We start from the raw sequence: 17,479 nt of genomic DNA on the forward strand, positions 1-17,479 counted from the left end.
GGCAGGTGGTCAAAAAAGTTAATTTCAAGCCCTGAGAGCAGGTGGTGACATAGGAGTGAGTGAGAAAAGGATCAAATATTAGTGGACTGAATAATGACATCACAACTGTTAATTTAAAATTAGTTATTCCTCTAAACCTGGCTTCAAATGCACCAAATTGTTCGCGCTGGCGCCGTTCGGCCCTCAGCAAAACCTGGTAGCGAGGACATTTTTTGTGGCCCTCTCTATCATCAAAGTTACCCATCCATGGGTTACGGCATGACAATATTTGTTCGGCCCCCGGCAACAATCTGGGTTTCTCATGTGGCCCCCCATGAAAAATAATTGCCCACCCCTGCCCTACAGGCTACCACCGTACACCAAAACAATCAGACATGAGAGCAGCTTCTTCCCACAGGCCATCACTGTGATGAACACTTCATCCAGTCACTTGATCACTTCATTTGAACACTTCGCTGTACACTTCAATCACTTCATCACTTTACCCTCAATCACATTACCTGTTGCACCTACCTCATGCACACACACACACACACGCACACACACACACACACACACACTGTTACGACTGTGTCATTTTCTTTTCTTATTGTACTTTGTTATTTTTAATTAAATGTAGATTCGTAAATGGACTTGAGTCCAGTCCATTTACTCATGTGCTATTTTTCCTGACATGCTTCCTGTGTGTGGGTGTTGCTCTCAGAGAGAAGTGTGTCTTTGGTTCAGTCTTTCACCAGGTGCAGCTGGTTGGAGAATTGGATCCACTAATCACCTGCAGAGACTGCTGATTGGATGGCAGCCCTGTCTGCCTACAAAAGGCGTCATTATCCAACATGGCGACAGAGCTGTTCTGGGATGTGTGAGGCCCAGACTCTCTCATCCGCACACCATCATTCATTACATTGTTGTATTTTCTTCATTGCATGTATTGGCCTGTGTTAACTCTTGTTTTCTTGTTGTTTTAGGAGCGATGCGCCTGTGTCTGTGCTAGGGACCAGCAGTGCCGACCGGTAACATCAGGTAGTAGTAAAGCGTTGGCCTGCTGGACCAGATCCTCTGTCAGCTAGAGCGTATCGTCTCCTTTTTCTTTTTATGATTTGAAAAATAAACATGTTTTTGTATATTTGAACTTGTTTCTGCGTGTTTCATGTTCTGGTCCCAAACCTAGACTTGGGGTCGTCACACACACACACACACACACACACACACACACACACACACACACACACACACACACACACACACACACACACACACACACACACACACACACACACACACACACTATATTACTAGATATTTGAGGGATCATTGAAAAAAAATTGTGTAATATAATGGGTAACTGGTAAATGGCCTGCATTTAGGGTTAGGGTATAAGAGGTATAAGCGCTTTTATCCAAAGCACTTTACAGTCAGTAGGTACATTCACCCATTCACACACCGATGGTGGCAGGTTATCACCCAGGGTGCTGGCACACCATCAGGAGCAATTTGGGGTTCAGTATCTTTGCCCAAGGACACTTCGACATGCAGAGTGGAGGAGCCGGGAATCGAACCACCGGCCTCTTTCATCCAAAGCGATTGACGACCCACTCTACCTCCTGAGCTACAGCCCCCCCCTGGGTATATATAATATAAGAATATCGGCCGATATATTGATATCGGAATTTTTTTACTCCCTAATATCGGTATCGGCCTCAAAAATCCAGTATCGGACCTTTGATTGATGTCCTTGTCTGTTGTCTTATTTGTTTTTCCTTGTCTTTTGTCCCTTGTAAGGACACTGAGAGCAGCGTATACCAGAGTCTTTGTCCCTTGTAAGGACACTGAGAGCAGCGTATACCAGAGTCAAACTCCTTGTATGTCTTCAAACTTGGCCAATAAAGCTGATTCTGATTCAGATCAAGGGTGACGTTAAACGAAAGAGAAGGATACGGGGAAGAAGACATAGACGTACTCCTTTAGGGAATATTTACAGTAGAAATGAAGAACCCACCTGTTCCCAACATGCCACTGCACGGCTTAGGAGGAGGCCATCCCCGCTTTACATTCCGTTTGAAAGAGACAAGAGGCATTCTCTCATCTGTAATCATTGATAATTACCTGAGGTTACGCTAAACGTTCCCTCCGGGCAGAAGCTGAATGACACCAAGTCATACAAGTCCAGATCGTCACAGAGAAGAAGTGGCAGTGTAGGGAGAGACGAGACCCACGGCTATTTTAGCTGTCATCCTGCAACTCTATGTGCTTGTTGTCTCCTGCAATTCGGTCCTTTATTCTCCACTGGATGGGAGGCTTATTTCTGCTCTGTGAGGACATCCTGGCAGAGCTGCAGGGAGGATGTGAATAGATGGCTGAGTGCTTCAATGGAGAGTTGTATGTCAGTCAGAGTCTGGATGTGCTGGACAAAGACCGCTGTTCAGCATTAATGTGGAATCTGTGTAAATGTCTGGGACCCAGGGTTGGCTCAGTTGTCTGATATTCTGCCTGGACACACACACACACACACACACACACACACACACACACACACACACACACACACACACACACACACACACACACACACACACACACACACACACACACACACACACACACACACAGTGCTGGGACCCAGGGTCAGCTCAGTTGTCTGATATTCTGCCTGGACACACACACACACACACACACACAGAGCGCTGTGGACCCAGGGTCAGCTCAGTTGTCTGATATTCTGCCTGGACACACACACACACACACACACACACACACACACACACACACACACACACACACACAGTGCTGGGACCCAGGGTCAGCTCAGTTGTCTGATATTCTGCCTGGACACACACACACACAGAGCGCTGTGGACCCAGGGTCAGCTCAGTTGTCTGATATTCTGCCTGGACACACACACACACACACACACACACACACACACACAGCGCTGTGGACCCAGGGTCAGCTCAGTTGTCTGATATTCTGCCTGGACACACACACACACACACACACACACACACACACACACACACACACACACACACACACACACACACACACACACACACAGCACTGTGGGGTGATGCTGCTTCATCAACTCTTATGGAAGCACCTCAAAAATATTCCCTAGTAAAAAGAAATAAAAATAAAAGTCAAATTTCGACTTAAAATTAGTGAAATGATTCTTTCATTGAATGATTATTGTTTAAAAATGAGCAGAGAGTGACTGGAAAGAGTCGTATTCTCTACTGGACTTTTTTTTAACGAGCAGCAATAAACAGATGCTTTGACAAACTGCCATGTTACTAAGTGACGATTAGAAACGTTGCCATTTAGAAACAGCAGAAGAAGAAGCCATCGCTGTCTAGAGACGTTCCCGCTGCATGTTCCATATTCCATATTCATATGAACCATATTCTGATTTGCCCTGAGATGACCCTTCTAACAAGTCGACCATTATAATCATCATATCTGGGGAAAAAGGGGTTCAGAGAGAGGAATGCATCGGAAAAAGGAAAGAAGACATTTTGTGTGGGACTTTTGAAGCATCTGAACATGAAGATGATTGAGACGCATTGCGGGCTTTTATTCTGCCCTCAGGTGGATTAGATGTTTGTGGTGTCACTCCATTTCCTGATTTTGTTCTGCAAAAAAATACAGAAACCTCGACTGCAGGAGATTATTACAGAGTGCGGTCAGCAGGGCGGGCGTCAAGGTAAAAACAATAAGAAACAAACTAAAACATCCTCATTGCAAAAGTGTACATCTTTTGCTTTCATAACCGTTTGGATACGCATAGGAAGTCATATACTGTGGATAAAAGACATCAGTTGTGGTTCACTCACCGCTGACGTCGAGACTGACGGTGTCCTGGGTGTCCTCCATCCCGTGCATCACCTCACAGCGGTACAGCCCCGCGTCGCTGGCCCTCAGTTGGACTATCATCAGCGAGGCGTCTCCTACTGACCCGGGGTGGCTGGGCACCGACACCCTGCCCTTGTGCTCCTTCCCCACCTTGACCACTCCTCCCTGGGCAACCAGCACCACCTGCTCCCCTGACCCCTCCAGCCGTGTCCACTTGATCCTCAGCTGCTCCTCGGGGCTCTGGGTGTGAGGGGCGTCGTCGGGGGACAGCGGGCTACTCGTGCTCTGTGAGGGCGTCTCCGGCGTGATGGAGAAGTGACAGGGCAGCGCCACCTTGCCGGCCAGCGAGCCAATCACCGGCGAGCTCTTCTCCATTGTCATCTTCTGCGGGGGCACTGAAAAACACACCGGTAATGGAGAGCAGTTTCCATATTTTTTTATTAATGAATAACAATTCATTCGTTGGATTTTGAAATCAAGATGTAGGCTATCTGTGTGGTGAGCTGAGGATTTTGAAATCAAGATGTAGGCTATCTGTGTGGTGAGCTGAGGATTTTGAAATCAAGATGTAGGCTATCTGTGTGGTGAGCTGAGGATTTCTCTAGGTGCTGGCAGGAGATGCAGCATGAATTGATTTGGTGTGCGAGAGGCTTCCAGGGTCTGATTGCTGCTACAAAGATAATGCAGCCAATTGGATTGTGTGTGTGTGTGTGTGTGTGTGTGTGTGTGTGTGTGTGTGTGTGTGTGTGTGTCTAACCAGGGACTAGTGGAAGCATGTGTTTGGAGTTGATGTATGGAGTATCTCCTGTGTCTCTCCCTCCTGTGGGGAACTAATGACCACTTTCCATGTGCTCAGACTTGGATGCCATGTGCATGTGTGTCATTAGTTGGTGTAAGAGAAAGACCCTGGGAAAGAGAGGGAGAGGTGAGAGAGTTTGGATGGACACACACCCCTGATTGAGGAGAGGTGAGAGAGTTTCGATTGACACACACCCCTGAAGGAGGAGAGGTGAGAGAGTTTGGATTGACACACACCCCTGAAGAGGGAGAGGTGAGAGAGTTTGGATTGACACGCACCCCTGAAGGAGAGGTGAGAGAGTTTGGATTGACACACACCCCTGAAGGACAGGTGAGAGTTTGGATGGACACACACCCCTGAAGTGGGAGAGGTGAGAGAGTTTGAATGGACACACACCCCTGAAGAGGGAGAAGTGATAGTTTGGATTGACACACACCCCTGAAGAGGGAGAAGTGATAGTTTGGATTGACACACACCCCTGAAGAGGGAGAGGTGAGATAGTTTGGATTGACACACACCCCTGAAGAGGGAGAAGTGATAGTTTGGATTGACACACACCCCTGAAGAGGGAGAGGTGAGAGAGTTTGGATTGACACACACCCCTGAAGAGGGAGAGGTGAGAGAGTTTGGATTGACACACACCCCTGAGCATAGCTCACCTTGTTGAGGGAGGCCGGAGCACAGACACAGCAGCCACAGTAGGTGTCTGAAGTGTCGAATCATCACTCAATCTAGAGAAAACCAAAACGAGGTGATTGGCATGCTGAAAAACTCACAAACCATCAACAACAAAATCAAAATCAACTACTATTCACTCTAGTAGCCTAGAAAAACATTATGCTGGATAGGATTTATTGGTTGGTTGATTTAAATTATTGGTTGGTTGGTTGATTTAATTTATGAATATAGAAGACAATAAAATCCAAGGAATGACATGTAAAAGTGCCAACACTTATTTCCAACATGGCCCCTGGTCTTATAAAAACAGGACATAGACTAAAACACATAACATAATGAACTTTAAAATAAGGGTCACTAAATTACTCAGTGTCTAGTAGGCTACAGTGGTTCTAAAAATGGGGTCTGCAAAAAGGGGAATAATTTCTGTTCACTATAATTCCATCCATAAGTAACATAATGACAGAATGTATGACTATTTTGCTCATGGGCTTCATACACTTTCTGTAGGCTAATAAAAGATTGAAAACCAAAAATCTGATCAGATGGGGGACCCTGGGACAAAGTCTTATCAAATGGGGGTCTGTGGTCTAATTTGTGTCCGTTTAGGGGTCCTTACATGAAACAGTTTGACAACCACTCTAATCATTCACAAATGACTTCCATAGGTATTAATCAAATGGCTACATTATTTTAATACTTTAGGGGTAGTTCATGGTTAAGGTTAGAGTTAATACATTTAAGGGTTAGTTGATGCTAGTTATGTGTGACCCTATTTGTAAAGTGTTAGATTTATTTAGGTTATCCAATATTATTTGTATTCAGTTGTATAAAGATAGGCTACTTCGGCACTACTTGTCACCTGACATCGAAGCGGATTGGATTGAGAGAGAGAAAAGTGGAGTGGAGAGAGAGGTAGAGAGATACAAGCAGCCTATGCGTATTAGCTGCAGCGCACCAGAGGACTAGAGCGCAGGCAGCTGTGATGATAAGCCGTATCAGATGATGGAGCTGCTGCTGGATGTAAATGGACATAAGCGGTCCCGAGTGTCGGCCTTATCAACGCGCCCCTGAGGCGATCCACCCGCTATCGGCGTGGGAAGGTCCCTGCAGTGCCCACCCAAGCAGTCACGTCACGCTCGCCCGGAGCTGAAACGGCGCACAGGTGCCAGCACCGTATTTGGTGACCCGTCAGATTCTGACTGCAGTGTTTTAGATTGGTTGGGATGAGTGAGTGAGATGGATGCGATTAGATTCATCAGGTCAAGTCACAGAATCTGATTGGTCACCAAATACGGTGTAAATTCTAGCTATAGCACCGAAATGTGTGAGGGGGCAGGCCGCCTACTTGTTGTCGGCCGCTGCTGTCAGAAATGGTGAAATAGGCTAGTCATCTCCCCATAAGAAACATTAGAATTAGCATTACATATTTCTAAAAAAAGAAAGAAAATGAATTGAATAAATTAGGCTATCAGACTAGGCCTATGAATTTGTTTTAAATCTTAGATGCGAAATGAAGCTGTACGACATGCAAAGTCAAAGTGCAATATGTCAACAATACCTTGCAAATCCTAAGAACTCCAAAAGAAAATCCAGTTAGGGCAGGTTTATAGCACGCCGCGTCTTAAGAGCGTCGACCTGAAAGTCCTGGAGGTCTCTCTCTCTCTCTGCCAGTGTGATGGCTCTTCTCTCGTCTACACCCCGCACACACACACGCACACAGCAGCTCTGCTGTACGACCTCTCTTCCACTCTCAGCCGCGGCTGCAAGTTCAAATCCACTTTACACCCGCTATTATCCAGCCCCATTACAGAGGAGGAGGAGCGCAACAAGTCAGACTCCCCCCCAAACACCGCCGCCCAACAGTAGAGAGAGATACTGTAGAGATAGCCTACAGTGTGTGTGTGTGTATGTGTGTGAGATAGACAGAGAGAGATGGGGAGAAAGTGAGAGAGAGATAGGGGTTAGGATGATGGAATGATCGGATCATCTAGTGTTTGAGGAAAGCGACAGAGACAGAGCGAGAGCGAGAGGGACACATACACTCTTACACCTTCAACAGAAAGAGCCCATAGCAGAAACCGTGAGGGGGACAAAATAGCTAATAAAAACAACCCAAATTGATTTTTCTTTATTAACAATCATTCACAGCCAAATGGATTATTAAAATGACAAGACCGTTATTTTGCAATCATATCTAGAAATTACACTTACAAGACCACAAATGCATAAAAAGCACATTACAAAAATATAATAGACATATTTCATATATTTTAAATGTAGGCCTATTATGATTGGACCCTATCCAGAAGTAGCACTCAAGCTCATTTCTTTATGATAATTCAAATTCATTATATATATATATATATATATATATATATATATATATATATATATATATATATATATATATATATATATACAGTATATATAGGGCAGCGTCACAGAGATGAAAGACAAGAGAAGACAGTGCAGGGTTAGAAGTCCTCAAACAGGTCCTCTGCAGTCGGGCTTGCTGCAGCGTCTGCGGAGCGCCGTGGCATCTGAGCGGCCACCACGGGGGACTCACTCCTGTGCAGAGAGAGAGGGAGGGGAGAGGGGGGAGACAGAGGGAAGGGGGAGAGGGAGAAAGAGGTGAGAGAGGGAGGGGATAGTGGAGGGGAGAGGGGGGAGACAGAGCGAAGGGGGAGAGGGAGAAAGAGAGAGGGGAGAGGGAAAGAGGTGAGAGAGAGGGAGGGGATAGTGGAGGGGAGAGGGGGGAGACAGAGGGAAGGGGGAGAGGGAGAGGGAAAGAGGTGAGAGACAGAGAGAGGGAGGCGAGACAGAGGGGGAGAGAGAGGCAGCGAGAGGGAGGGGAGAGAGGCAGACAGACAGAGAGAGAGAGGGGGAGAGAGACAGAGAGAGACAGACAGAGAGAGGGGGAGAGAGACAGAGAGAGGGGGAGAAAGGCAGGCAGAGAGAGGGGGCAAGAGACAGACAGACAGAGGGGGAGAGAGACAGACAGAGAGGGGAGAGAGAGGCAGAGAGAGAGGGGAGAGAGAGACAGGGAGAGAGAGACAGACAGAGAGGGGAGAGAGAGGCAGAGAGAGAGGGGAGAGAGACAGGGAGAGAGACAGGGAGAGAGGGGAGAGAGAAGAGAGAGAGCAGGTCAGCGGGCTAATGAGGCTGGTTTACAGCAGTTTTCCTGTTGAGACAGGAAGTGTATCATGTGGCCCATAAGGACCAAGACTAGAAACACATGGGCAAGGTTTATACCTGTGTGTACATAGGTAGCTGTGTGTCTATGTGTGTGTGTTCATATGTAGCTGTGTGTCTGTGTGTGTGTGTGTGTGTGTGTGTGTGTGTGTGTGTGTACATAGGTAGCTGTGTGTCTATGTGTGTGTGTTCATATGTAGCTGTGTGTCTGTGTGTGTGTGTGTGTGTACATAGGTAGCTGTGTGTCTATGTGTGTGTGTGTGTGTATGTGTACATAGGTAGCTGTGTGTCTATGTGTGTGTGTGTGTGTGTGTGTGTGTGTGTGTGTTCATATGTAGCTGTGTGTGTGTGTGTGTGTGTGTGTGTGTGTGTGTGTGTGTGTGTGTGTGTGTTCATAGGTAGCTGTGTGTATATGTGTGTGTGTGTACTTGTGGCTCAGCAGCTCCCCCACCTTAAGTGGTCTCTACATCAAACGCTGGGTTTGACTACCTGTGTTTCTTTACCGCCTGGTCGGCAGAATAAAAATGTTGACACGTAGAATACAGTATCACGTTTCTGAAGCAAAAAGCTGTATCACCATCATAGAGTCTGCTATTGAAATAGTGCAGTGGCCAGTAAGGGTGTTGTGGTCGGGGTGGACAGAGGGAATAATGGCTTTAATTTATATAGCACACTTTAAAATGTAAAACAAATCTCAAGGTGCTTGAGATTTCACACCGGAGAGCCGTGTTCGATGGTGTCATGGTCACAGCGTTTCCAAAGCCTACATTTCAACCGCGACTCACATTTAACCTTTTTTGTTATTTGAAGGAGAATTCCGGTCGCGATCCGACCTTCCGTTTCCCAGAGATAAAAATTAAAAAAAATTGACGCCGACCTCAAACTATCCAATCAGAGAAAAGTTGCCATTTTCTGGGAAAGGGAAGGTCAGATCACGATGCCTAATATAGGGCTATATTTTTACACTGAATCCAATGCCACCATCCGTGAGTCTCTACGAGTTACGGCTGCGGAGATACGTCTGCCCCAACACAAAAACATTGCCTTTAAATATGTTTTTTAAGTCACCCTGATGAGTCCGGTTTGATTCCCATGCACTGAACAATAATTAGTTTTGAACTGCGACCTGAAAACGATGAAAACGGGGCATGTGAAATGCTTGTATTTACGTCCTGTAAATAGCTTATTTTCTGACACGCAGCGACATTATATCATATAGAGACCATAAGAAAATGTATGATCTAGCATTATTCACCCTGGCTCTGCTGTCCATCACATTAATAGCAGCTCCTGTTTCCCCCGCTCCTTGTAATCCATGACATTATTCCGGACCAGCTCAAATAAATACGTGTGGCCATCAAATTCAAATGAATCGTCTATATTCTCAAAAACGGATAAATATCAGCAGTTACCATGCTAGGCTAACAACAGATCAAAACACAGACCATGCAAGTCCCGCGGAAGTGCTAAGACACGACCCTCCCCGGATGTGGGACTTGCAGGGCAGAGTTCAGCACTCAGAGCAGTCGATCTGTAGCTTGCATAGCACGCTAAACACCGATGATATCATCTGATTTCCAGATTATGGACAATGCATTTGAATTCGAGCTTTATTTCCACCAAATCGGCTTTCAAACATCGACGTGAAAACTCGGACCGCATGGAAAACAACACGATTGCCAACCTCTCCCGCCAATCCCAAGACCCCGCTGTAATGGTGATTAGCTCAATTGGGAACCAGAAGAAAGACCCCCCCCCCCCCCCTCCCTGCCTCAGAACAAGGCCACGGGAGTGGGAACGGTGTGGGGTGGGTTGGGTACTACAGGCCCTGAGCTTGTTTAAATCATTACCAACTGTATGACAAACACTGCCTCCCCTGCTGGAAGCGGTTAAGAGGAAACAAGAGATGTGTTCACTGGGGAGGGGAAAAGGGGGGGCAGTAGATGTTGAAACCCACTGCCAGGGAAGACCACCAGAGACTCAACACACATGGCGGAGGGGACGTGAGGTGAGCGTTTCAAGCCCCCCCTGAGAGGTGGGGTTAAGCTCAGGCATGGGGGGCACGGGAGCCCCCACACATAGCTGGCTCTGGTGACATACACCCCAATTATGCGCTGGTTTGTAGTTTTGGGAGAAGAGGTCTTTGACAGAGCATGGCGGTGCGATTATACCTGGCCCTCAGTCGTCCAATCTGCAGGCCGCAAAATAATGCATCTCACGACGACTCACACAACACTTTAGGCCCCAAAATAATCCATCTCAAACAACACTTTTCCCTGTTTTTTTTGGACAGCTCACGTGGAGCATGTAGTGGAGCATGTTAGAGGAGCATGTTAGAAGAGCATGTTAGAAGAGCATGTTAGTGGAGCATGTTAGAGGAGCATGTTAGAAGAGCATGTTAGAAGAGCATGTTAGAAGAGCATGTTAGAGGAGCATGTTAGAAGAGCATGTTAGAGGAGCATGTAGTGGAGCATGTTAGAGGAGCATGTTAGAAGAGCATGTTAGAAGAGCATGTTAGAGGAGCATGTTAGAGGAGCATGTTAGAAGAGCATGTTAGAGGAGCATGTAGTGGAGCATGTTAGAGGAGCATGTTAGAAGAGCATGTTAGAAGAGCATGTTAGAGGAGCATGTTAGAGGAGCATGTTAGAAGAGCATGTTAGAGGAGCATGTAGTGGAGCATGTTAGAGGAGCATGTTAGAAGAGCATGTTAGAGGAGCATGTTAGAGGAGCATGTAGTGGAGCATGTTAGAGGAGCATGTTAGAAGAGCATGTTAGAAGAGCATGTTAGAGGAGCATGTTAGAGGAGCATGTTAGAAGAGCATGTAGAGGAGCATGTTAGAAGAGCATGTTAGAGGAGCATGTAGTGGAGCATGTTAGAGGAGCATGTTAGAAGAGCATGTTAGAGGAGCATGTTAGAAGAGCATGTTAGAGGAGCATGTTAGAAGAGCATGTTAGAGGAGCATGTTAGAAGAGCATGTTAGAGGAGCATGTTAGAGGAGCATGTTAGAGGAGCATGTTAGAAGAGCATGTTAGAGGAGCATGTTAGAGGAGCATGTTAGAAGAGCATGTTAGAGGAGCATGTTAGAAGAGCATGTTAGAGGAGCATGTAGAGGAGCATGTTAGAGGAGCATGTTAGAGGAGCATGTTAGAGGAGCATGTTAGAGGAGCATGTTAGAAGAGCATGTTAGAGGAGCATGTTAGAAGAGCATGTTAGAAGAGCATGTTAGAGGAGCATGTACAGGAGCATGTTAGAAGAGCATGTTAGAAGAGCATGTTAGAGGAGCATGTTAGAAGAGCATGTTAGAAGAGCATGTTAGAGGAGCATGTAGAGGAGCATGTACAGGAGCATGTTAGAAGAGCATGTTAGAAGAGCATGTTAGAAGAGCATGTTAGAGGAGCATGTTAGAGGAGCATGTTAGAGGAGCATGTTAGAAGAGCATGTAGAGGAGCATGTTAGAGGAGCATGTTAGAAGAGCATGTTAGAGGAGCATGTAGAGGAGCATGTTAGAGGAGCATGTTAGAGGAGCATGTAGAGGAGCATGTTAGAGGAGCATGTTAGAGGAGCATGTTAGAGGAGCATGTTAGAGGAGCATGTTAGAGGAGCATGTAGAGGAGCATGTTAGAGGAGCATGTTAGAGGAGCATGTTAGAGGAGCATGTAGAGGAGCATGTTAGAGGAGCATGTTAGAGGAGCATGTTAGAGGAGCATGTTAGAGGAGCATGTAGAGGAGCATGTTAGAGGAGCATGTTAGAGGAGCATGTAGAGGAGCATGTAGAGGAGCATGTTAGAGGAGCATGTTAGAGGAGCATGTAGAGGAGCATGTAGAGGAGCATGTTAGAGGAGCATGTTAGAGGAGCATGTAGAAGAGCATGTAGAGGAGCATGTTAGAAGAGCATGTAGAGGAGCATGTTAGAGGAGCATGTTAGAGGAGCATGTAGAGGAGCATGTTAGAGGAGCATGTAGAGGAGCATGTTAGAGGAGCATGTTAGAGGAGCATGTTAGAGGAGCATGTTAGAAGAGCATGTTAGAGGAGCATGTTAGAAGAGCATGTAGAGGAGCATGTTAGAGGAGCATGTTAGTGGAGCATGTTAGAGGAGCATGTAGAGGAGCATGTAGAGGAGCATGTTAGAGGAACATGTTAGAAGAGCATGTTAGAAGAGCATGTTAGAGGAGCATGTTAGAGGAGCATGTTAGAAGAGCATGTTAGAGGAGCATGTAGAGGAGCATGTTAGAGGAGCATGTTAGAGGAGCATGTTAGAGGAGCATGTTAGAAGAGCATGTAGAGGAGCATGTTAGAGGAGCATGTTAGTGGAGCATGTTAGAAGAGCATGTTAGAAGAGCATGTTAGAAGAGCATGTTAGAGGAGCATGTTAGAAGAGCATGTTAGAGGAGCATGTAGAGGAGCATGTTAGAAGAGCATGTTAGAGGAGCATGTAGAGGAGCATGTTAGAGGAGCATGTTAGAGGGACACAGCAGCCTACACACACCAACTGTGCCAAGTCTTGTTTAAAATCCCAAGCGAACCCGGTATGACGGGGCTCTATTGGTCCCGTGTCTTGTAGTGATTATCTGTCGTGGCTAGGAGCTATGTTTGATAGCTTACAGAACCATGTGTGCGTGTGTGTGACAGAGAGAGAGAGAGAGAGCGAGAGGTGTAACTTCAATGCAAGCTCCTTTTAATTTGTTCTATTGTGGGGAAGCACTGATCTCTATAGCCTGTTTTTTACACAGAGATGGCGCGATATTGCCATAAAGAAGCCCCGCCATTACGCCGGCTTTGGCTTTTTACACAAAACCAAACAAGTCAAACAACAAAGAGGTGTGATGTTTAAGCCAGCAGTGTGATGTGTAAGCCAGCAGTGTGACGTGTAAGCCAGCAGTGTGACGTGTAAGCCAGCAGTGTGAGGTGTAAGCCAGCAGTGTGATGTGTAAGCCAGCAGTGTGATGTGTAAGCCAGCAGTGTGACGTGTAAGCCAGCAGTGTGACGTGTAAGGGCCTGTGTACACCTAGCGTCTTTTTCCGACGTTAAACGCTGGGAATGCGCTGGGGAATGCTGATACCAGCGCACAATATACAAGGAAGCAGTCTGCAAGTAACGTTAGTTCAGCTTGATAGCTGACAGCTAGCAAGCTAACAACACAGGTAGGCTACGCTATTAAAAGCAGTAAGCACAACACTCACCAGAAATATTAAGTGTCTAGCCGATCTGCTCCCACAATTGAGCCGTTCTGTCTCTGTTGCGATAGTTTTTCCATATGATTAGTTACCAGAAAAGGAGCAGCCGACACCAGCGTCTTTCTGAAAAGTTAAAATATTTTCAGCTGGAAGCGCTGGGAGTCGGCGCACAAAAACGCCGAAAAAAGACGCTGGGCGCTCTGCACTTTCTCTACACGTCCGTGTGCGCTCGCATACGCTCTCCTCCCATTGGAAACAATTGAAAATAGACGCTGGACCTGAGGAAAAGACGCCAGGTGGACACAGGCCCTAAGCCAGCAGTGTGAGGTGTAAGCCAGCAGTGTGATGTGTAAACCAGCAGTGTGATGTGTAAGCCAGCAGTGTGACGTGTAAGCCAGCAGTGTGACGTGTAAGCCAGCAGTGTGATGTGTAAGCCAGCAGTGTGACGTGTAAGCCAGCAGTGTGACGTGTAAGCCAGCAGTGCGAGGTGTAAGCCAGCAGAGTGACGTGTAAGCCAGCAGTGTGATGTGTAAGCCAGCAGTGTGACGTGTAAGCCAGCAGTGTGACGTGTAAGCCAGCAGTGTGACGTGTAAGCCAGCAGTGTGACGTGTAAGCCAGCAGTGTGATGTGTAAGCCAGCAGAGTGACGTGTAAGCCAGCAGTGCGAGGTGTAAGCCAGCAGTGTGATGTGTAAACCAGCAGTGTGATGTGTAAGCCAGCAGTGTGACGTGTAAGCCAGCAGTGTGACGTGTAAGCCAGCAGTGTGATGTGTAAGCCAGCAGAGTGACGTGTAAGCCAGCAGTGCGAGGTGTAAGCCAGCAGTGTGATGTGTAAACCAGCAGTGTGATGTGTAAGCCAGCAGTGTGACGTGTAAGCCAGCAGTGTGACGTGTATGCCAGCAGTGTGACGTGTAAGCCAGCAGTGTGAGGTGTAAGCCAGCAGTGTGACGTGTAAGCCAGCAGTGTGAGGTGTAAGCCAGCAGTGTGACGTGTAAGCCAGCAGTGTGAGGTGTAAGCCAGCAGTGTGACGTGTAAGCCAGCAGTGTGAGGTGTAAGCCAGCAGTGTGACGTGTAAGCCAGCAGTGTGAGGTGTAAGCCAGCAGAGTGACGTGTAAGCCAGCAGTGTGACGTGTAAGCCAGCAGTGCGAGGTGTAAACCAGCAGAGTGACAGGAACAAAATTCAATCTTTTCCACCCTCCATAACTTGTCCTAAACATGAGGGTGTTAAAAGGAATGAAAAAAGCCACTTAGGAAACAGATACAGACACTCTTCTCCTCTACAACTCAATATCGCTGCGTTGGTCTTGCGCTCTCCTCCGGCTTGCTTCAAGTAGGTCCGGCTTATTGAGCGCAATGTAAACGTAATGATGCGTTGGTAAGAACTGCATCCAGGGAGAAATGGCACTTTGGGCATTAGGCTAAGCAGCGGTTTGGTGTGAAACAGAACAATGAGGCCCTGGTCTCCTCTCCCCTCTCCTTTTTCCCAGCGAGCAAGCCGGAGGTAAAGAGACACACTCTTTCTGTTAAGCCTGTCCACATCCTGACTCCTCGTCTTCCCTGGGCCTGGCCTTCATTTAAGCCTCTCTCCCTGCTTTCACTCTCTGCTCCTCCTCCTCCCTGTGCTCTTTGTGGACGACCTGCACACACAGAGAGAGAAGAGGTGAATGGGGTGAGTGATACGGTGTACGACTACCAACGCCCAATGAACGATCAAGACAAAGGCTTCTCCTCAGCGGCGGGTCTCCGGGCCGCGTGTTTGCCAGCTCCGAGGGAGGGGAGGGCAGGTCCCGCGCCGAGCCACTGGAGCGATCAAACACTGGCCACAGCTGCCGATCGGCTCACTGCTGGTTCTTGTAGCGGGGGCAGAGCTGCTAATAGCACTGTGGTTCTTGTTGTAGTGGGGGCATAGCTGCTAATAGCACTGTGGTTCTTGTTGTAGCGGGGGCATAGCTGCTAATAGCACTGTGGTTCTTGTTGTAGCGGGGGCAGAGCTGCTAATAGCACTGTGGTTCTTGTTGTAGCGGGGGCAGAGCTGCTAATAGCACTGTGGTTCTTGTTGTAGCGGGGGCAGAGCTGCTAATAGCACTGTGGTTCTTGTTGTAGCGGGGGCAGAGCTGCTAATAGCACTGTGGTTCTTGTTGTAGCGGGGGCAGAGCTGCTAATAGCACTGTGGTTCTTGTTGTAGTGGGGGCAGAGCTGCTAATAGCACTGTGGTTCTTGTTGTAGTGGGGGCAGAGCTGCTAATAGCGCTGTGGTTCTTGTTGTAGCAGGGGCAGAGCTGCTAATAGCAGTGTGGTTCTTGTTGTAGTGGGGGCAGAGCTGCTAATAGCACTGTGGTTCTTGTTGTAGCGGGGCCAGAGCTGCTAATAGCACTGTGGTTCTTGTTGTAGTGGGGGCAGAGCTGCTAATAGCACTGTGGTTTTTGTTGTAGTGGGGGCAGAGCTGCTAATAGCGCTGTGGTTCTTGTTGTAGCAGGGGCAGAGCTGCTAATAGCACTGTGGTTCTTGTTGTAGTGGGGGCAGAGCTGCTAATAGCACTATGGTTCTTGTTGTAGTGGGGGCAGAGCTGCTAATAGCACTGTGGTTCTTGTTGTAGCAGGGGCAGAGCTGCTAATAGCACTGTGGTTCTTGTTGTAGCGGGGGCAGAGCTGCTAATAGCACTGTGGTTCTTGTTGTAGCGGGGGCAGAGCTGCTAATAGCACTGTGGTTCTTGTTGTAGTGGGGGCAGAGCTGCTAATAGCACTGTGGTTCTTGTAGCGGGGGCAGAGCTGCTAATAGCACTGTGGTTCTTGTTGTAGTGGGGACAGAGCTGCTAATAGCACTGTGGTTCTTGTTGTAGTGGGAGCAGAGCTGCTAATAGCACTGTGGTTCTTGTTGTAGTGGGGGCAGAGCTGCTAATAGCACTGTGGTTCTTGTTGTAGTGGGGGCAGAGCTGCTAATAGCGCTGTGGTTCTTGTTGTAGTGGGGGCAGAGCTGCTAATAGCACTGTGGTTCTTGTTGTAGAGGGGACAGAGCTGCTAATAGCACTGTGGTTCTTGTTGTAGCAGGGGCAGAGCTGCTAATAGCACTGTGGTTCTTGTTGTAGAGGGGACAGAGCTGCTAATAGCACTGTGGTTCTTGTTGTAGCGGGGGCAGAGCTGCTAATAGCACTGTGGTTCTTGTTGTAGCGGGGGCAGAGCTGCTAATAGCACTGTGGTTCTTGTTGTAGTGGGGGCAGAGCTGCTAATAGCACTGTGGTTCTTGTTGTAGTGGGGGCAGAGCTGCTAATAGCACTGTGGTTCCTGTTGTAGTGGGGGCAGAGCTGCTAATAGCACTGTGGTTCTTGTTGTAGTGGGGGCAGAGCTGCTAATAGCACTGTGGTTCTTGTTGTAGTGGGGGCAGAGCTGCTAATAGCACTGTGGTTCTTGTTGTAGTGGGGGCAGAGCTGCTAATACCACTATGGTTCTTGTTGTAGCAGGGACAGAGCTGCTAATAGCACTATGGTTCTTGTTGTAGCAGGGGCAGAGCTGCTAATAGCACTGTGGTTCTTGTTGTAGCGGGGGCAGAGCTGCTAATAGCACTATGGTTCTTGTTGTAGTGGGGGCAGAGCTGCTAATAGCACTATGGTTCTTGTTGTAGCGGGGGCAGAGCTGCTAATAGCACTGTGGTTCTTGTTGTAGTGGGGGCAGAGCTGCTAATAGCACTGTGGTTCTTGTTGTAGCAGGGGCAGAGCTGCTAATAGCGCTGTGGTTCTTGTTGTAGCAGGGGCAGAGCTGCTAATAGCACTGTGGTTCTTGTTGTAGCAGGGGC

At 47.6% G+C, this 17,479-nt stretch overlaps 2 protein-coding genes across 2 annotated transcripts in view; both read right to left on the reverse strand.

The window, feature by feature from the left end:
- Positions 1–4,221, reverse strand: part of LOC310780483 (neurocan core protein-like) — a gene marked incomplete at its 5' end in the record, with an annotated part of 50,342 nt that extends 46,121 nt beyond the window's left edge. Inside the window, one exon of the mRNA XM_083641061.1 lies at positions 3,828–4,221. Coding sequence (XP_083497187.1) covers positions 3,828–4,221 — 394 coding nt within the window. The remainder of the gene's footprint in view (positions 1–3,827) is intronic.
- Positions 4,222–7,761: 3,540 nt separating this feature from the next.
- The window catches only part of xrcc4 (X-ray repair complementing defective repair in Chinese hamster cells 4), a 62,636-nt gene continuing 52,918 nt past the window's right edge, over positions 7,762–17,479 (reverse strand). Inside the window, exon 8 of the mRNA XM_083642419.1 lies at positions 7,762–7,894. Within this exon, the coding sequence (XP_083498545.1) occupies positions 7,801–7,894 (94 nt within the window). The 3' untranslated portion in view covers positions 7,762–7,800. The remainder of the gene's footprint in view (positions 7,895–17,479) is intronic.

The sequence above is a fragment of the Poromitra crassiceps genome (genome assembly GCF_964638095.1).
Source record: "Poromitra crassiceps genome assembly, chromosome: 8".
Classification (NCBI taxonomy): domain Eukaryota; kingdom Metazoa; phylum Chordata; class Actinopteri; order Beryciformes; family Melamphaidae; genus Poromitra; species Poromitra crassiceps.